Source organism: Branchiostoma floridae, chromosome 13 (genome assembly GCF_000003815.2).
Source record: "Branchiostoma floridae strain S238N-H82 chromosome 13, Bfl_VNyyK, whole genome shotgun sequence".
Lineage (NCBI taxonomy): Eukaryota > Metazoa > Chordata > Leptocardii > Amphioxiformes > Branchiostomatidae > Branchiostoma > Branchiostoma floridae.
The window spans coordinates 10069844-10091758 of NC_049991.1; the positions used below are offsets into that span (position 1 = coordinate 10069844).

General features: G+C 43.3%; 2 protein-coding genes across 2 annotated transcripts; both read right to left on the reverse strand.

Annotated features, from left to right (window-relative positions):
* Positions 1-3557: 3557 nt before the first annotated feature.
* On the reverse strand, positions 3558-11116 carry LOC118428934 (actin, cytoplasmic-like). The gene is made up of 6 exons (XM_035839230.1): positions 10809-11116; positions 7081-7243; positions 5605-5844; positions 5241-5487; positions 4930-5121; positions 3558-4766 (listed from the first exon to the last, which is right to left on the reverse strand). Exons 2-6 carry the CDS (start codon positions 7201-7203, stop codon positions 4441-4443), a joined length of 1128 nt encoding a protein of 375 aa, XP_035695123.1. The 5' UTR covers positions 7204-7243; positions 10809-11116; the 3' UTR covers positions 3558-4440.
* Positions 11117-12529: 1413 nt separating this feature from the next.
* On the reverse strand, positions 12530-18951 carry LOC118428931 (actin-1-like). The gene is made up of 6 exons (XM_035839226.1): positions 18794-18951; positions 17308-17463; positions 14787-15026; positions 14432-14678; positions 14064-14255; positions 12530-13263 (listed from the first exon to the last, which is right to left on the reverse strand). Exons 2-6 carry the CDS (start codon positions 17431-17433, stop codon positions 12938-12940), a joined length of 1131 nt encoding a protein of 376 aa, XP_035695119.1. The 5' UTR covers positions 17434-17463; positions 18794-18951; the 3' UTR covers positions 12530-12937.
* Between the last annotated feature and the right edge of the window lie 2964 nt (positions 18952-21915).

Consider the following 21915-nt stretch of genomic DNA (forward strand, 5'->3'; position numbering starts at 1 on the left):
GCCCCCCCAGGGGCGAAATCACTAGCGATCTCGCCCCCCCGGGGCGAAATCACTAGCGATCTCGCCCTCCCCGGCTAGTGATCTCGCCCCCCTACCTCGCCCCCCTTTAGCGATTTCGCCCCCCCCAAAAAAACGGGTTTACATGACATTTTAGAAGTTGATTGGTATAAATCACAAAATGCAGTTTCAGAATGATATAAGTACACGAGTTTGATACATAACTCCATTCATAGTCTCAATATTAAGTTAATTACATGGTAATAAGATAGTTGAACTTGTTTCAGACAAGGAGGGTTGGGTCCCTTGTATTCCCATTATTGTATATACCTGAGTCTTGACGTAAGATGTATTTCATTGTATTCACCTGTCCTCAAGCAACCTATATATCTCCAATATGAAGTCTCTACCATGAAGTGACCACAAAAGAACTATGTAATGTCTTTATTGATTATGCAAATATTAGGTATTAATTAGAATAACGCACATTTAGGAACTGATGCATTTACCCGTGTTTCTTAAGACTGGTACTTTACCAGTGTTTGTGTAGCATTTAGCAACAGCTATATCAACTTGCGCGTAGATAGTGTTTATAATGAGAAACTATTATTCACGTGTGTTTTTGTTAGTGCTTTGGAAATGTTTCCAGCACAAGAAAGAAAACACTGTGACAAATTGAAAACATATAGCTGACGTATTCCGTACCATAGACGGTGTTGATTTATACGTTCGCAGTAGCACTGTTTTTATGCCACCTCAGCTGCAAAAATTGTCTTTTTCATTTCAATGTTATGTTTGCACCGAACAATATAGTACCGACTTTCGAGGTATGACATCTTACGGCACGGTAATAAGGTGCCATATAGGTACCAGGTAACACACCATATACGTTACTCCCCAGGTGCAGTATAGTACCAGGTAGCGCACCTATAATATGTAGTATCCAGCTGCTCTTGGGGGGGGGGCGAAAACGCTAAAGGGGGGCGAAAACGCTAGTGATCTCGCCCCCCGGGGGGGCGAGATCGCCGGGGGGCGAGATCGCTGTCACACCGGCTCGTTTTTAATAGGAAACGTCGTCTTGCAGGTAAGATACCATGGCAACGACGGGTCTGACGATAACGGAAATGATACAGTTCAAGTGAGCAGACTTCATTTACTGACATATCAGTCCAATACAATGTTCTTGTCCATCCCTGTTGAATTCCCACTGCGGTTGAAGACCTGGTGGGTTTACGCCGCGAAGGACAAGGATAATCGCCAGGTGGCGCCCGTGATGTATGTAGTACCCACCAAACGGTGAAATTGAATCATCGGGAAGGCCGTGTGGAACATCACTGAAATGTTAACCATGGGACTTCCTCACTGCATATCACACAGAATCAATATGTATTCCTAATAGCATGACCGGTGAACCACCCCGTTGTTATCATACACCGTTAAACGTAGTTTACTCCTAGTCCCATCCCATGCATTGCCTCTTCCTCAGTACCTCCTGATTCATGGCACACGTTAGTAAACACACACTTTTCAAAACATTTGCACAGGGCTATCGACACCATCGATCAGTCTTCACTGTTGGTACCTGATAGGTAACCTGTAGCCTGGTTCCTGTACATGACCATATAAGGACATGACCACACGCGCATGTCCTCCGTGATATAGTGATCAATGAAAACTGCTATCGTCTGAGAGAATATTAAACATGGCTTCCGTGCAGTTCATGCCTTCATATAATTATCAATATCATAGATTTACAACAGGATAGCGGTGTATACTTGTGGGAAATTGTTTTTCAGCAATATCTGACTGGGTACCAAGTTTATTATGAACTTTTATGTAATACATCAGTATCAAGAGATCGGACTCATCAGCATCATACATATTGCCTGTTATATTTCACTGAGTATTTGAAATATAGCTATACTCATATCAGCGATCCTTGCTTGCTCTAGTCTTGACCTCTAATGGTTAGCAGCAGTATATGAAAATGTCTTGTACAATGATATATATCAGTAATAAGTTCTCAGGCTGTCTTCAAGTGTTTTCTTGAATTCCTTGATATAAAATAATCCTATGCAGCGGGGCAACTTTGAAGTACGTCAATGTTTACCACCGACAGTGTGTTGAAAAACACCATATAAGGGCATGAAGTTCGTTCCTCTGATATTGTTCCCTCTGGGCAATGACGTCGGTGATGTTAACCTTGAATGACCTTGGGAATTTTTTCTATTGAAGCGTCGGTGAAAATCTATATTATGATTTCGCTGGTGCACATTGCATTTAGTTAGAATATAGAAGATGAACAGCATTTTGTAGTAGAATGTAGATTATACAACAAGGGGAGAGCTGAACTTTATAGGCTGACAGATCGAACGTTTCCCTATTTTATATACCTAAGGCCACAGCAAGTAAATTTTATGGATGACATCAGCGCGCTCATTAATTTTCGCCTGATTTCAGAAAAAAAAACAAGAATTTTTTTCTTCTGCAGGGATGGTCGACATGACAATCAAGTACCAAAATGAGCAAATACATTGTGTTGTAGCCTAATAATTGTACTTGTAGAAGTGACACTTGCGAGGTACCCAGGACTGTAGTTGTAGAAATGGAACTTATTGGATAGTTGTAAAAGTGACACCAATATGGAAGCTATGAGTGTGGTTACCAACTATGTTGGTGATGCCAGTCTACCACATTGGTGTCACCTTTACCACACCAGTACATGTCTTAAATAGATCTTTCCTCTACTACAGGAATGAATGCCTTGTTGGCTCTGATACCATGTTTTGTCCCTTTAATTCTTTTTACATCAGTCATCACAACTTTATGGTGCCTGTTTTTTAAAATGTAGCCATCTTGTTTTTTTCACCCATCTTGTTTTTTTTTCGCCCTATCGCACTATTTTTGCAGTCTGCAGAGGATGTCATCCATAAAATTTACTTGCTGTGGCCTAAGTAACAAATTCATATATTCATAATGAATTTAGACAAACCTGTGATCGTAAAACTATTCTTTTGTTGTGACCTGTACTTGACCCAGTGAGTATACATGTACAATAAGGGCTTTCCTATAGATTTTGACAAGGACAAGTCTTCAAGTAACCTGGGTTACGTACCAACCTCCACCAGCAGTAACCGTAGAGCCAAGCTAGGCATACCTAGGCTAAAATTGAAGCAATCTAAGGGCAGATGTTGCCACTTGATTTCTACTGTCAAATTTTGCATGGCCTTCCTTGTGCGCCGATATATCTAAGTTTTCGCTCTACCTTGTTTTTGTGTAAATGACCCTCATCAAGTTTGTACACACCCCTAAACGATCGTTGCCTCTCCAAACAGTAACGAGTTTCAATAGTTTGTTCGAGGTTGTTTTTTGTGTGTAATATGGTGACGCTCAGAGGTTTTATGATGTGTTCATTCTTGAATTACATTATTGACGGATACTATGTGATCATTGGCGCATTTCAGGTAATATTGAGTTTATCTCGTGTCTTTGCAAATAAAGAATCTGCATCTCTATCTTGCGATTAAATACGGAAAATAAACATCACAACAGCGCAGTGATTCCTTGCATATTCCAGGTTTATTCTCTCAGACCAAACGTGGACTCTCTCGATAGAAATGAGCACAAAGAAAAGAGAGGGAGAGAATCAAGTTGACAGGGAAGAGCGAGACTTTGTACACCAGTAAGAATAGATTAGGAAGACAGTTCGTAACTCAGAAAATACCACTTTGCTTCGCCACGCTTTTCTTGGCCCTTAAAATCAACTTGGGTATAAAATCAACACGTATGAACAATTGAATATCTTTTACATTGTTTCCTTCTAGCTTGCAACATGATGGTGTTTTTTGGAAATGTAACCGAAGTAGCCAAAAATGATACAAAAAAAAACATCTCAAATATATATAAAAACGACAATCTCTAGTGGTTTTCACTATAGCCATTGGGTTCTAACATCAACAAACATACTGTCTTACATGACAGCGTACTTCTAAACCCTAATGGTCCCTCTCCAACATAGCAAAAATATGATACAATCAGGGTAGTGGTCGTGTGCTCGCAAATTTCAGTACACAAAAAACAACAACTCTACACCTAACGCCTTGCAATTGCCATAGTAATTCTCTTATGATCTTCTACACGTCATTTTTATCGTTATTATTAGTAGGTTGACTATCAAAGCAGGTAACAATTGCATAATCTTCCTAATCGCTACATAGTACTGAAATCATCATACATTCAGAAATGATAAAAGTGCAGCGTAAACTTGGTCAAACAATAGAGCAAGGTCGATCGTGATTCGTCGATAGAGTACAAAAATACTTATGTCTTTCTGCTACAAAAGATACTACAAAAGACAGAACGTATTAACCACAGGCCGTTCAGCCAGAGCTAAGAAAATCTCAATCAGTTTACAGTAGACGCAACAAGACTTGATGTGTATGTTTAGAAGCATTTACGGTGGACGATAGACGGCCCAGACTCGTCGTACTCTTGCTTGCTGATCCACATCTGTTGGAACGTGGACAGGGAGGCCAGGATGGACCCGCCGATCCACACGGAGTACTTCCTCTCGGGAGGAGCGATGATCTTGATCTTCATGGTGCTGGGTGCCAGGGCGGTGATCTCCTTCTGCATACGGTCGGCGATGCCGGGGAACATGCTGGTGCCGCCGGACAGCACGGTGTTGGCGTACAGGTCCTTACGGATGTCGATGTCGCACTTCATGATGCTGTTGTACGTGGTCTCGTGGATGCCAGTTGACTCCATACCTAGACAGAGAATAGACGATCCCACATGAATAAACTGAAATATCGATTCATTACAACACCAATGGAGGTTGATGTGTCTATCTTTGAAGGTCATACCGGGATTTGAATACGGCACTACAAAACGAAACTAAGAACAACCAACAAATTTGAAGAAGACACCTACCGATGAAAGAAGGCTGGAACAGTGTCTCTGGGCAGCGGAACCTCTCGTTACCGATGGTGATGACCTGTCCGTCCGGCAGCTCGTAGCTCTTCTCCAGACTGGAACTGGAGGCGGCCGTGGCCATCTCCTGCTCGAAGTCCAGGGCGACGTAGCACAACTTCTCCTTGATGTCACGGACGATTTCTCTCTCAGCTGTGAGGTACGAGATAGAACATTTGTCAGAAAACCCGACAGAGATAGTACTCAAAGGACAACTGTATTATATCACGCGTTGCATTACACAAGCCATAGTTCTTATATAACATACACACCTGTTGTGACGAAGGTGTAGCCCCGCTCTGTCAGGATCTTCATCAAGTAGTCTGTCAGGTCCCTCCCGGCCAGGTCCAGACGGAGGATGGCGTGCGGCAGGGCGTACCCCTCGTAGATCGGCACGGTGTGGGTCACGCCGTCCCCGGAGTCCATCACGATCCCCGTGGTGCGGCCGGAGGCGTACAGGGACAGCACGGCTTGGATGGCCACGTACATGGCGGGGGTGTTGAAGGTCTCGAACATAAGCTGTGAAGAACATACAACAATGATTAATCAAATCATAGCCTACTTGTGGGATGAGAATGGACCATATATAACTGATTTGTGATGGATTTCTTGTCAATCACAGAAACAACAACGTACCTGTGTCATCTTTTCCCTGTTAGCCTTGGGGTTGAGCGGTGCCTCCGTCAGAAGAACTGGATGTTCCTCCGGGGCGACACGCAGCTCGTTGTAGAAGGTGTGGTGCCAGATCTTCTCCATGTCGTCCCAGTTGGTGACGATGCCGTGCTCGATGGGGTATTTGAGTGATAGGATGCCTCTCTTGCTCTGGGCCTCGTCACCGACATAGCTGTCCTTTTGACCCATTCCGACCATCACACCCTGGACAAAAATATACAACCCATTTGAGTCTAAGTCTAATCTTGAAGCAAGAAACATCTGTGTGGCTGTGTCATATATAAAAATATGAACAGCGAGGAGGACCAGCTAGGTTGCGCAATGGGGGCTTGAAGATATGATCTAGGGTGGTGAAAGACATGAAAGAAATGAGACTCAGATTTCAATCGTTGCTAGACGAATAAGAGTGTGATTCAATTTGCTCAGCAGTGACCTAACATTACTGTGTGCATGTAGCCAGGGTCATGCTGGCTACGAGGGGGGTTCAATAAGTAATAACTCTGACTCATTTCCCATAGCAGAAGATTAATGAAACTTGGCACAGTTATTAGTCTTCCTCTTCATAGGAACCACCCAGAGTTATGCATTTCTCCCATCATTTGATGCAGCTCTGGACACAGTTTTTGTAGGACAACCCAGGTTGGTCCTCCAACAGATGCCTCATCAATGGCAGAAGAGGAACGACCAGGTCTGGGAGCTGTTTCCACAGACCTCCGGCCATGTTTGAATTCAGGATGCCAGCATTTTACAAGGTCATATGATGGGGCATCATCACCATAAGTTTCTTTCATTTCATCAAAAGTCTCCTTTGGTGTGCGTCCTTTCAAATACAAAACCCGGATCACTGCGCGACACTCAACTGGCTCCATTTCACACCTGGTCCATTTCACACCTAACTCAGTTCAAACACCAGTAAATCAAAAACCACAATTAGTTCAGAGCTCTCTTTTGCAACATAAACTATAAAGATATAAATCATTACACACGCATAATTTCATTTAGATCAGACAACAGAAAGTGCGTCAGAGTTATTACTTATTGAACGCCCCTCGTATCAACTACAACACCGCTGGACCCGAGCCAAACCTTACTTTATCATTTGCTATAAAACAGACGAGGGCAATGTGGCACTGCACTCAAGGTAATAACTTATTTCAACAGTGCCACATACAAACCAGTAAAGACAGAAGGTATAGGTAGTCCAATGGCATTTTGAGGATGCAAGGGCGGTGGATTGCTATCTACTGCTGTGTCTCGGGAACCTTACTTGTACTTCCAAGTCTCTATTAGTATCCTATTTCCGCCTATTTACTACTTCCGCCTTATATCTTACCACTCTCAATATGCGGACGCACACCAAGGCAAACAAAACAGGCACATCCACTTTCACGGAGGTGAATATCATCAAAGGCTGGAGTATATATTTTGCAGTATACCGACCTGGTGTCTTGGCCTGCCGACGATGGACGGGAAGACGGCCCTGGGCGCGTCGTCTCCGGCAAACCCGGCCTTACACATGCCGGAGCCGTTATCGATCACAAGTGCTGCGACGTCGTCTTCCATTGTGGTTACTTTGTATGTGTAGAATTACTTCAGAGGAAACCTGCAGGACGATATATGTAAGGCACGTGTAAGTGGACAGTGAATATAATGATCCCGTGCGGCCGCAATTAGGTTTTGCCGTTGGCGGGAAGCCATATACTGCTTGACGAAGTTGTGTGCCAAGTTTGTCAACCATAAATCAGATAAATACACCTACATGTACAGATAAGGATAGATCTTCAAATCTTTATCCATACTGAGTCGTGAGGTAAAACTAACTCTCTCTCTCTCTCTCGAAATGTCGCAAACGGGCAAATCATCGGATATACGAATGCGATATTCTCTGGATATTCCTGCATGCAGAGGAATTAGCAACTTTGTTCTTTAACTGAGTCGTGCATTGATTTATAATACTATCGAAGCACCGTACATACAGCTTGGACCGTAGGCAATGAAATAGGGCTGTTAAGTACTCCATTAAAACTGGAATTTTCCCTCTTGCAAACATTGCTTCCCCTCAACAAGCTTAGTACTGTAGCACTACTACATTTAACTAATTTCCATTGCCTATATTTTTTTCAACCTTTTTTTATTTGAAGAGGTGCACGCCGTGACAGGAAGGTAGATATAACCTGCTACACCACTAGAGATCAGACGACGGATAATCTAAGTAGTTTGTCATGCCCACAGGTAGAGCTAACACGTAGGCCATTCAAGCAATAAATGTGAAAAATGTATCTGTCACAGAACGCCGGTAGACAGATAAATTGACGATAGGCGGTACCAAAAAATCGTTAACATGGCGCGTTGAAAGCTGGGCGGACGTGACGGGCATGAAAACGCTTCCAGCATCCTTAATCCGACACGGTTTTCAAGAAAACGTTGATTAGAATATCTTGAACTCTCTCTGACTACTCCAACCCCTTTCCCACAGAGCATGTATTAGTCGCCACCCCTACATCTCTTGGAGTAGCACATTCCTGTATTTTACTCTATGATACCCCCAGGTTAATATTTCCTGCACTTTATAGCTAAAGTGATTACCGGTGGGATACAGGGAGCACCTACAGGCGGGTCGGATCGTCATGGTGCAGTAACTAGGCTTGCGGAACTTTAAACAAATTATGTTCGCTGAAGAGCTCTCAGTGTGAGTTCTCTGTTGCGCATTTCACCAGCGATGTCAACATTAAGTTAATGGATGCTGAGTCGAATTTCATTTTCATTTCACTGCTTTTAGCCTAGCTGGTTATGCATAGGTCAAACCGGGACAGCTTTCGGGAACAAAAAATATAATATAAAAGACAAAACGCAAAATGATATACAAAACGTGAAAAGGAGAGTCGTAGGCATGATTTGTTTATCTCTAGGTATACATTTTTATTTTTTGTTTCCTAAAACATCCCGGTCGGGTCCCGATTTGGAAATGCGATCCCGCGTTTTGTAGGATTCAGGTATCAAAAGAGCTCCTACTATTCCTTTTTTTTATATTATCGCAGGAAGGAACACATAGAAAGAAATACATGTCATATGTATTTACTGTTCACTGGTCGTCGTAGTCTAGCTTCTCATTTCGTACCTAATCCGTTAGTAATCGGAACCACGAATTTTGCTCAAGTTCAAACGTGTATACGTTTTTTCAACCTCCACCCTACGACTAGCCTGACTAGTTCGCGCTTTTAGCAGCTAGAGACTGTGTAACGATGGCTACGGCCTGCGACTGTCGTGTCAGTACAATCATCTGAAATGGGCTACATTTCACTGTGTAACGCAGGCTACCCTGCAAATTTCGTGACAGTAAAATCATCTGAAATGGGCTACATTTTATTGTGTAATATTTAACACAGGCTACTTAGCGACTGTCGTGTCAGTAAAATCATCTGAAATGTGCTACGGTACATTTTATTGAGTGCAGCCATGGTGCTGAAAGTAGTGAATCGATACCGCGGTACAGACGGGAGGTCAGGTCTGTCGTTACCGCACTTGGTGGTCGATTTTCATTACTGACTGTCCACATGATTTATGTGTCACTCGGTGGAGCATTATACCCACCACAATATTGCAAATACTCATTATCTATCAAGTACTAGTATTTGCGAAGCCAGCTCAGGACATAGTTCTACTTGTTGTACTATGATCTGTATAAATTGTGCTTGGGAAATTCTTTTATGAAGTTTTATATATTATGCCATATTTTGTCAATTACCCACTTAGTTTTCATATAGATAGATATAAAGGTATTCATAAAAAATGTGAGAGATGTTATTCTAAAAAATGTGACGTCCTGAAGATCACAGCCACTGTGTTCTCTACCCCCACCCCCCAACCCAAGTCAATATGTAATATTAGTAAGTCCAATTGTGACCAATAGGGAAACGTTCATAACATTGCAGCTGCATGCAAGTCTCTTATATACAACTTACAAGGCTAAGTGATGGTGAACTGTGCAATAGATCCCTAACGTTAACGATTTCAATAAATCAAGATAAAAAGGTTTGGAAAAACTGGCAGCCTTTTCTACTTTGATGACTCAAACCCAGGGGTGTTTAAGGTGGGTAATATGAGTATATGGCGTTACAAAATGTTGGACAAACAGACCCGTTCCGTTAGCTAACGGCGAGGCTGCAAGAAAAACAGGATGCAGATTCAGATTCAACTATCGTCTGGAGAGTACTCAAATATCAGAGGCGCTGAAATCATACGTCATGCCGAGTGTGTGTAATGCTATTTTGTAACGGTCGTTTTGTCTAACGGTGCCTTGTTGTTTTGGTGCTGGCGTTTTTTTAACGCACAATATCTGTCAAAGGGAATACATACTTAAGAAACAATTCATTTTCCCGCTCTTTCACAGAACGACAGAGCGCCATAGGTCGCTGGCTCACGGTACCACATAACTATTCAGCACCCGTTCACCTTACGCCCTGGCCCTGCGATATTGCCATATAAGGACATGGCTGAGCGCAGCACAGAACCTTTTGTATTCAGCACGGATCGCGCCTATACAGACGAATTACTAATTGAATACCGTACTCGTCGGTGGGTAACCCCGGGTAGGGTTACCGTTAACTTTTTGTCTTGTGCCAACGGTTTTACCGTTCGTTTTCATGTATACGCACCTGCGTTAAACAAAGGTGTTAGAAATTAGGACCGATCCCATATCTCTGCACCCATATTCTATCCGCACAAAAAAGCATGGTTATATAGATGTTGGCACACTAAATACGTTTTATTGTTTCAGAAACAACTTCATGTCCAAAATATAACGGTCTCACAAATAGGCATGCAAATTTTCCATTCATTGGTGGTTTGAATTTTTTCTAACTGCAATGGTCCTTGAGATAAAATTTCGTTGTAAATCTGAGGAATATATCATCTGTCAATGTGCCTCAAGTTCAACCCGTAGGTCAATGCTTGATAACCACTTCCTAGGCCATGTCACGTCATTAAAACTATTCAAACTATTTGCACCCGTCTGTCCGAAGAATTAGGAGCGCAAGCTTGATGCGTTGGTTAAGGTGATCTCATATAAGATCATGGTTGCTAACTTCAAAATATCAGTAGAATGCAGCTAAGGTGTGAATTATCTGCAATTATGGACGACGATGAGAGATGAATGGAGGAAAGCTCACCTGGTTGTAATAGTTGATGACAGGAGGTGTTCTCTCTTGCTCGGGTACCTGAAACTCCACGGTTGGCCGCGCGAATCGGCTCCTTTTGTACTCGGCCAACGCCCCAAATTCTGGGAAATCTCGCCCATATATGGTTAAAGCCCTACGCTCGCGCCAAATATGGGCAACGCCGTGCTGTGGCGGGATCAATGGGTTTTTTTACTCGGCTCCAAAACACGGACGAATGCAGTGTGCCAAGCGCCAAAACAGCTTGAGCTACACGCTACGTGTTTAACAGATGTGTTTCATCTTAAAGGTCGGCATTACTAATTTTTACCGCCACCAAATTTAGCACAAAATTGGTAGAGCAAGGAGAAAAAGAAAAGGAATCGCTAAAACATTTATTGGAGGCTACCATCAGAGATGATACTTGTAAGTTGTAGGATATTTTTGTCTGACATTTTCCACGAATTGTATTGGCAAAGTACTAGGAAAACGGTAACTCTCTTAATAGTTTCAGAGAACTGCTCTAAGCAAGGGGGTTAAAATATTTTCAACCTCCTTGCTCTAAGCCTCCTTGCTCTAAGGGATAGAAACGCGACCGGATGGTACAAAACATCTCATCCGCATTCCCGTGTGCGACGTAAGTTCACCATGGCCACCACGCGTCATTTTTACCCGCCGGGTTTGATGCGTGACTGCAGTAGAGTGACTCCAGGGTACGGGAGTTACTAGTTACAGGAAATACAGACACTTCGGAAGTCGTTTGCCATTTCCTTTGCCTAATGGTACAAAATGTAAGTGTACTGTAGTGTCGTGTGCCTGAGATGCTCATAATACAGGTGTGACGTCACTAGTGGCTTGGGTCTTTCGCATGGCCGTTCGCTGATATATGCTTCATTAGTGGTTTTTGCGACGACTGGAAGAAATTGGCGAGCTCTCAAGTAAACTTGGAAGTTTGCGTGTGAAACGTTTCTTGCACAGTAGCTGACTGCGTGTTTGACTGCTCCCTGTACCCTTGACACACACACACACCGTTCACCTTGCAGTTGACAGCCGAGACCCTGCAGACATGGATTGACAACAATAAGCAAAGCTTGCCACTTCTTTGTAATTGTCACAGACAGAGAGATACTGAATATTAGAAATAAAGCGTCTGGTCCATCATCAGACTGGCAAACTTCCAACTTTTCAAAGGGGACGCACCATATTATACTCCATGGGGTCTGCATAGTAGGAGTGGGGATGGTTCCGTAATGTGCATGGGGAAGGAGTCCTGTCATTTCCCATGTCTGCCGTCATGTTTATACGGTAAGACAATTGAACCTTGTTGACATCGGTAGGTAAATTTGGTTTTAAGCTTAAGGTGTAATCATGCACTCAAGGAATCCCACGGAAGGCTTAGGGTAGCCTTAGTTTATTTTGTAAGGCTCTTGTGTTGACCTGAGACAGTTGTGAAAGGTCAACCACCTGTAACCACCTCAGGATATCCCAGGTAACACCGCAAACAACAGGTGGGTAACGCATGCGCAGTGCTTAACTTTTCTCAACATTCCCTTACCAAAAAGCCACCTAAAACTTTAAAAACTGCACGAAATATTAGGGTGGTCAATTCTGACTACTCAATGATTATTGATAAGTGCGATGTATGATATGAATAAAACTAACCAAGGGGTTGGATTGTCGTTACCGACCACTATAAGAGTTGTGTAAAAATCTAGCTTAATAGAACCCACAAGCAATGCCTTTTTCTTAAAATTTTATTGTCCTATACAATATGAAATATTATTTGCAACATGAATACGCGAATGAGCAGCTGCAACAAATCAATGTTATAACGATAGAATAGCTGATCTATTTTTGTTGCCTACGTACTGGCCTCAAATTTTCGTCATGCTAGCACCTTTCCTCAAACAGCCTAGCATAGCGCCGCGAACAAGGTTTAAATATGCATAAGGTGCCGTCTGTTGTTATATATCTCTGACACGAAACCAGAATTTCATCTTTCTCGAGTACCTCTCCTACCGAGGAGTGTTTGACTCCATACAAGTGTTATTTGTGATCTTCTTAAGAATTTTGCGTGCAACGTCTCAATCAGGGTGTGTTAGACATAGAATATTTCAGGCTATATTCGATATTCGTCTGACGATCTAGAAGCATTTACGGTGGACGATAGACGGCCCAGACTCGTCGTACTCTTGCTTGCTGATCCACATCTGTTGGAACGTGGACAGGGAGGCCAGGATGGACCCGCCGATCCACACGGAGTACTTCCTCTCGGGAGGAGCGATGATCTTGATCTTCATGGTGCTGGGTGCCAGGGCGGTGATCTCCTTCTGCATACGGTCGGCGATGCCGGGGAACATGCTGGTGCCGCCGGACAGCACGGTGTTGGCGTACAGGTCCTTACGGATGTCGATGTCGCACTTCATGATGCTGTTGTACGTGGTCTCGTGGATGCCTGCCGACTCCATGCCTAAAACCAATAAGAGCGTGTATCAGAAATCTTAACTTGATTTTAGAGAGCAAATTTATCGATCGTTGAAACAAGTGAGCCTATTCTCGGCTCAGATTTGCCATAAGTAACAGGAGTATTGTCCCACAAAATCGATTACCTTCCCCACATTCTCGCCATAATTACATTTTCTCCCTCGAAATAGCGTAACCATACATAATTCCATGAGCCTGACTACAAACTACAGACTGTATATGATGGGATGGTAACAAATTACATCGCACGCAGTAAATAATGTATAGCTTTTGTGTACGTGTCACATCAAGCTATATTAGGTGACGTCGCGACCAATAGAGAAGACCAGGTTGTTGCTAAAAAATAACAAGAAAATCCTGCAGTTCCAAATAAAACCCGCTAGGCGGCCCAGACCTATACCACGTTCTGTCCCAAGAGCTATTTCTCAAACATCATGACCATAGCATGCCCTGAGCACGAGATATCTTAAACGGAACAAAGTTCCGCTACAGTACCTTAGAAAGCTGCTAGGAGGCCCATTATTTGCTTATTTGCTTGAACCCTACACCTTAGCCTGAGTACCATCCTCCGTAGTGGCCGCTGGCACAATATACTTGCTAACCACGGTTAGCAAGCGAAAGTATTGAGCCAGCGGTCACTACGGAGGATGGTACTCAGGCTATACCAACCTACCAAATATCATTAGGATCCATTCACTGCTGATCGAGATATGGACAAAACACACATTGTTACAAACAAACAAAAATGTTCATAACCTTGTTAGCTAAGGTAAAACAGGCACATACCGATGAAAGAAGGCTGGAATAGCGTTTCAGGGTCCCGGAACCTCTCGTTGCCGATGGTGATGACCTGTCCGTCCGGCAGCTCGTAGCTCTTCTCCAGACTGGACGTGGTGGCGGCCGTGGCCATCTCCTGCTCGAAGTCCAGGGCGACGTAGCACAACTTCTCCTTGATGTCACGGACGATTTCTCTCTCGGCTGAAAACAAAACATTAGATAGATGTAGTAGGTTGGATATGTAGACGTCATGATTACGTTGTTGCCCTAACTGCCCTACTTGGTCAGTTGTAGTACCTCGACGAAGTGTCGGTACCCTGGAGATAACTGTAGTAGGAGCGGGAAGAAACTATGATAGTATCAGCACGTATACACACCTGTTGTGACAAAAGAGTAGCCCCGCTCCGTCAGGATCTTCATGAGGTAGTCTGTCAGGTCCCGCCCGGCGAGATCCAGCCTCATGATGGCGTGCGGCAGGGCGTACCCTTCGTAGATCGGCACGGTGTGGGTCACGCCGTCCCCGGTATCGAGAACGATCCCCGTGGTGCGGCCGGAGGCGTACAGAGACAGCACGGCTTGGATGGCCACGTACATGGCGGGGGTGTTGAAGGTCTCGAACATGATCTAGAAGGAGGACAAGCAGTTTTGAAAAGCATGCAATCGATCAATCAAAATCGTGTACGAGTGAATCATTCTTACACCCCTGCGTCGCAGACTTGTAACAGCGCATACCTGTGTCATCTTTTCCCTGTTAGCCTTGGGGTTGAGAGGAGCCTCCGACAGTAGAACTGGATGTTCCTCCGGGGCGACACGCAGCTCGTTGTAGAAGGTGTGGTGCCAGATCTTTTCCATGTCGTCCCAGTTGGTTATAATGCCGTGCTCGATGGGGTACTTAAGTGTCAGGATACCCCTCTTGCTCTGGGCTTCGTCACCGACGTAACTGTCCTTCTGGCCCATGCCGACCATCACACCCTGCGAAAAGAAAGACGCTTAGCGTGGCAGAGAAGAGAAGGCGTTTCCGACAAATACTAAAAGATAGAAAAAAAAAGGAATTTCGCCAGTTCTTAGCCTGGTATTCAGACCTATCATATGCATGATAACTGTAGAGCCTCTTTCGTCCTCTGGCATATGGCGAAAGATTCTCTGCAGCTACGATATGTCTGGATACCAGGCTAATCAGGCTTTGAAACACCAAACGATAGAGCTCGAGTCAGTTTTGAAAGTGACCCAGACTTTTTCGACATTGACGTACGTGGGGTGGGCGAGGGTACGCGTGTTTGTTTGTGTGTAATAGGACAGTATTGGCAAAGAAAAGCTTACGGTTACAAGAAAAATATAGAGATACTATAAAGATACTGACCTGGTGTTCTCCAACAGAAGATGAGACAGCTGGACAATCACAAAGAAGAACTGTCACATATAAAGAAGATACAGAGAGAGACAGATAACGTGTGCTCAGGAAACATGTGCGCAGATGTTAGGACGATATATCAGCGGCAAGACAAGTACTAACGATTCTACTATCACTAAGGGCAACAGATAAACAAATAGCATAGACAGAAAAACAAACAACGCTGTATCTAATGTAACAGGGATGACACGGTTTTATAGGATTTGTGCACCTGAAAATGTAAGCCTCCATAGCAGGCTCTCTGGTGTTTTTTTCGTCGTTTAGGGCTCATCAGAATAGACTTTTCAGGCTGGCCGTTTCTTTCTGTACTGTGTCGCTTGTGTTGAGCCCAAAAGACGAATAAAGCGCCCAGAGAGTCTGCTAGGGAGGCTACAAAATGAAGTTTATTGGGACTTGATGAAGCCTTGAAGGGGTCATACAGACTTTGTGGTTCTCGTCAATCTCAAGTTGTAATTCTAGTAAAATTGGGAGGCGTTAACATTTCCCCCAGAGCTGCGTAATTGATTGGTTTTCTACTCTTGGGTGTATTTGACAAAACATTCAGTGCTGTAGAAAACTTAAGATGTCGTCTTCTCCGGAGAGGTAAAATAATAACTTGAGAGCTAAATGATCCTAAACGTATCAAACTGTAAGCTAAATATCATTTTTACGACCTGAATTGATTTTTTAAAATTTGATTGAAGAAGACATTGGCATACTTTAGGGTCAACGTGTCTATCCATTCAATTTAGCGTCTTCCGCAATGTCTTACTTAGACGAGAAAGTCTCACCGTCTTGACCTCTATAAGACATACCAGACATTCCACAGTCGTCTGCACTCCCCTTGGCCTTGTCACGTGATTCTTCAGACTTCTGCTTTTACTCAGGGATAATCCATTTTAGGGGTTTATAGGGTAATTAGTCATTCACTTTTATAGGTGACGTAAGATTCTTTTTATTTCGTTTGCAGACAAGCGCTTCAGGACGAAAATAAAAGAGATTCACCTTTATCCATGAAGTAAGATTTTTTAAATAATTTTGTCTGCAGACAAGCGATGTTCCTTCAAGACGAAGATAATTTTCTAAAGGAGTACTCAAGATTCACAGCCAAAATACACTCTGTGTAGGTGAAACGGAAAGGTCTTTGGGGGAACGGACCATGGAACACCAAAAGTCCTTAGACCGTCTGGGTAGTAAATCCGCGTTAAGCCAACACCACCTGCAGTCACGTCACTTAGTTACTACCAAGCCAATCTCGGACAATATTGAAATCATTGACCTTGAGGCACGCAAGGCCCACAGAAAGATCAAGGAGGCTATCCACATCCAGCTGGAGGGAGCAAAACTTAACCGCAACGAGGGTTGGGAGCTCCCCAAGTCCTACCTACCTCTTCTCCGCAAGGAGGCGGGGGGAGGGGGCAGATGATCTAATCAAGCCTGGTCTAGTCTCGTGTTCTCTCACGAGATTGAGACTAGACCATTCTCCGCGTCCAAGATGTACTGACAGACATCGAAAATTTGGAGGTACGTTCTCTACCTTTAATAAACAGTCATCGTTCGAAGAAAATTGATAGTAACTTAAACATACGTGACTGATGAACCTCTTCAACGATAAAATACACTCTATATTAGGGATTATTTTAATAAATACGATAGTCCCTTGGGGAATTTCTTCCTAGCCTATGCCTGGTATGGCAACAGCAACATATCTACTGGAGAGAAAGATATGCTTGAAAATGAAAAAAAAAATAGCTAAATGATTAAAACAGATACCGACTTCCTATAAGATTTCTAAATATAGCACTACTTTGATACATCCCTTCGCTTCTGGTACGTTACGCGTTACAAATTAATGTTTCTGACCTGGTGTCTTGGCCTGCCGACGATGGACGGGAAGACGGCCCTGGGCGCGTCGTCTCCGGCGAACCCGGCCTTACACATGCCGGAGCCGTTATCGACGACAAGAGCAGCGACTTCTTCCTCGCACATGGTGACAACTGTTTAGTGGATAACTCCGCTCTGAAAGTGAAAGAAGAACGGTTACAAATGATATATAGACGTGTTTCTATATTGCAGTTTCAGAGGTGTTGCCATTGACATTGTAATATAATGTAAACACGTACTAGTGTTGAGGTGAATAGAGAAGACTGTGTGTTGTCAGTCGTCATAGTACAGCGATAACAGTGCTTGGTTAGAAGACTGAACCAACACTGAGGTAGAGCTGGAAGACTTGGAGCAGTATTTTCTATGTGTGCATATTTTTGCTAACAGTTTCAGGTATTGCCGTAATGATTGTGATATAATATAAACGCGTACTAGTGTTGAGATGATAGCAGAAGACTGTTGTCAGTCATCATAATACAGCGATAGCGGTGCTTGGCTAGAAGACTGAAACAACATTGAGCTAGCACTAGAAGACTTAGATCGGCAGTATATCGTATATGTCAAAGTCTACTTTGGAACCGGTCCGAGCTATCTTTAATTTGTCACTTCCCCCTAAGACGCCCTTTCCACAAACTTCACAGTTTACATTCCTTTACTCTAGCTCTCTCAACTTCGCCTTATATGGCGCCCAATGCCAACAGAATGGATTCCAGTGGTTTTCGCAAAGCATGATATTTGGACTTGAACCATCTGTCGACTAAAGAGACCTATCATTTCACGCTAATGTGCTATTTAAAACTGGTAGCGTCAATGAGATTCGCAGTATGACACTTAAAAAGTATTTTCTTTTTACTTCCGACACTAAGTCATTGTTTCCGTCTGTGCTGTGGAAGGTTATAATTACAGTTGTGAACGAGCCCTTGGTATGCGTATGCGAAATGTCAAACATACGCTAACGTACAAAGAGCACCCAACTTGAAAGCATCTTGGACTAGACCAACGTTACGCTTTACTTTTACATAGAATGTGCCAAATCTACCGTTTACGCGTATGGAGAGCAAGAACAAGTCTAGCGCTAGCCATGTAGTTTGAGTCTCTAAATTCAAATATTGCACTTTGTATGACTAATACAGTACAATTGCTGTATCGGCAAAGGAAAGTACCTTTGCAAGGGCAATAGTTCCACCTTCTTATATCCCATTTCTTCCTCATAAAGTACAACTCTTAACTCTTCCTCGACTCGTTTGAAACTAAGTGTACCACAAGATCTAGCACACAAAGAACCAAAAATCAAACACCGTTCTAAACTGGCACGTCTGAAAATGGCCACTTTAGCACTAGTTAGTACACTCAGAATCGTGTCTTGCCTAAATACATTACTTTCTCTGAATACATGCATAGTAAAGGGATAAGAATAAAACTTCGCTGTTGCCGTACACTACGGTATAAGAAAGTGAAAGCTTACCTTGACTTGAAAAAGACTTGGGGAATCTTGATCTGCAATCTGATCGACGACTGGAGGGGTTCTTCAATATATACACCTTCACCCCCTCCTTCGTCATCTGTTCCAAGAACTAGCGCCCTTATTAGGAAACTACTTTTCAGTAATTCCTCTTATGGTGAGACGAGAGACCGAGCCCGCCGGAGTAGCCGGTCTGCCGTGTTCTCATTGGTCGGGACCTGAGTGGAGGAATGTCCGCCTTTTGGGTTTTACCGCGAATGCCAGAGCCGGGACAAGGTACACACGGCATTCCGGCAACACGTGTTTCTGTTCAATTTAAACTGCCTTGGACGCCGCCAGCTGACTTTGCATGCCGCCTTCAAGGTGTTTACCTCCGAGCTCCATTCCTATCGTCGCCGATAGAACTTTTCCTCTACCTTATAGGGTTGCGATGATGTTTCCCATCGCCTCTGCGCCTCAGACGTGCAATTTATCTTATCACGCGCTTCACTCCGCGCATCTCAACACGGACATCAATCAGGAGGGAACAGGAAATGTCTGAGATGACCTTTCCCTGGTCTTCACGTAATCCGAACCCCAAGGATAATCCTGGATCCTCCCTGACGAAACAAGGACAATCTCAGCTATGTCAGCTATGTGTATAGTAACTTGTCGCGACGTTTGTACGGGACAGCAGTTACGACGGGTCCGGATGTAGTATATGTATGCGCCATATAAATCAATGCAGTGTGAAAGTGTGTGTGTGTGGCATAGGCTACAGATTGTATAGAACTTGTAGAGGAGCGAAAATAGAATCTTTGTAAAAGACATCTTGCTAGTATTTGATACAGAGTATCATTTACTTTTCATCAACTTAATTTCTATGTACTATGTTGTAGGAAGATGCAAATGAAAACTGGAAAAGTATACACTTCTTCATTCATATGTTCACGTGATTTCTGCTGTTTTTTTTTACAACTCAGTGCTGCTAAGACATATGTGTCGTAAGTGATGAAAAAGTATGGTCACTGCGTCACTGCGTATCGGAAAGGGATTATCTGGAACATGTTTGAGATAAGATTACGTCTATCACTGTAGATAAAAACGTCGCGATCATCTAGGAAAAAGTGACTCCAGTCAGTACTCTCCAAGCAGAGGTTGGCGGGGGAAAACGTGACCTTCTCCTCATATGCCGTCTTTTGCTAGCAGCCTCCCGTGATAGAAAAAGACGGCAGGTAAGGAAAAGGTCACGATTTCCCCCCACCAACCTCTGCTTCGAGAGTAACTCCAGTCGGGGTGACAAGAAGCACCATATGTATCACTACGCATTGCACCTCTGCGGGTAAATTTGAGAAGACGTCGGTAAATAAGAAAACATGTTGCGACTCTATTTACTCCCCCTCCTCCCTTTCGCTTCACATGTCTGTCCTATAGAAGGTAGTCTTGGACGCCATGACAGGCCTATATCCTGAAGGGAGCATTTGATAAAAAATAGTTTTTTTTTACAAATTCTTTCCCTAGGGCTAATTGCAGGTAACATGAACAGGGTTAAACATGTCATTAATCACGCATAGCGTCAGTAATGAGTAATAGCACTAGTTTGTGGTTAATAAGCTGAGTTCTCTGTCCTGCTGATGGATTGAATGATAATGAATCCGTCATTCTTCCTCCTCCCTCTTCTTCTTCCTCACGGGGTCACAAGTCTCATGATCAGACTTCGTGAGGCTAACGCCCTCTAGAAATGTATTAGCCTCTACCAGGCTCCGCGGATCGCTGGTCAAATACTAGAAATGTGGGTCGCGTACTGACTCCTCTATTTGTCCACTTGCTACTACATGTATTTGACTAGCGATCCGCGGAGCCTGGTAGAGGCTACTTGAAATGTGCAACCGGAGCGTTTCCCGGGAAAAGTGACTAGTCGATGTGACATCGGTCAATGATAAAAGTATATTCGGTATTCTGAACGCAACGCCAGAGTAGGTAAGGGCAAGGGCGTCTCTATATAACGCCCTTTAGGTAAGGAGTATAAACGATATTTGCTACTACACACACGCGTTAGTCTCTGCCAGGCTAACTAGGGGGTATAATTTGCTAGGATAGTTTGGCCACCATATAGCTTCATTTGCCCGAGGAAATGCTACCCACTCTCCTGGCCAATTAATTATCCACCCTATTTCTGTAGAATTATATTGCCTATTACCATTAGGAATGCCTGGTAGAAGCTATAAGTACGGCAGGAAATGTGTTTTTGCAGCAGGGTGTCATCAGAGCTGTATCGCTCGCAGATAGACAGTTGCGATATTGGCGCCTGGAGAATCAGCGCAATGCCTTTTCTACATCTCCTTATATGGTGATATTATGTGGCATATCGGCTTTGATGGAGATCAAATTGATATTTGCTGATTATCCCCAAGGTAAAAATATTGTTTCATTTTCTAACTACGTTACACTGGAATATCACGATAAGCACTATATGATGATGACGTGGACCGTAGCACCCACCTACAAATATACTTATTCAGTGTTGTAATGGATTCTATGTGGTAAAAAAAGCATGGCATGCCGTTTTTTTTATTTGATATCGTTTTATTGATTCATGCAAAAACAAGCAAAAGGCTAAGACAATAAACCGAAGATGCAGAGATGACCATAGTGATTTTCAAGCTTGGAAAGATGTATGACTTTACATTTACATAGAGAAAGGCAATAAATGCGTACCAAAATTTCATTTGTTCCCAGTATGGTTTATCCAATGTACAGAATTCAAAGTGCGTAGTGTGCTTATTTGAAGGCAGTTCTACTGTGGTAACAGCTAATGTACTTTAGATGCCATAGCTTCGGAATGCAAGGTTGACATGTATGTTGGATGACATCACCCTCCCTATCAGATCACACATGCATGACTCATGTATACATTATGGATACCCTCTTATTAAAGGTCAGGGCGCCAATGATTGCACCAAATTATCCACTTTGCATAAGATTGCGATTTTTCTGAAGTTATGTACATAGCATCATGATCATATAATAAATATGACAAGCTCTAGTCATCATAAGAAGCTACGAAAGTATTCGAAGTAGCTAACGTTAGTCCAAGAGCCCAGCACTGATCTACATGCGCTAGTAGTGCAATAGTTAGACTTCGC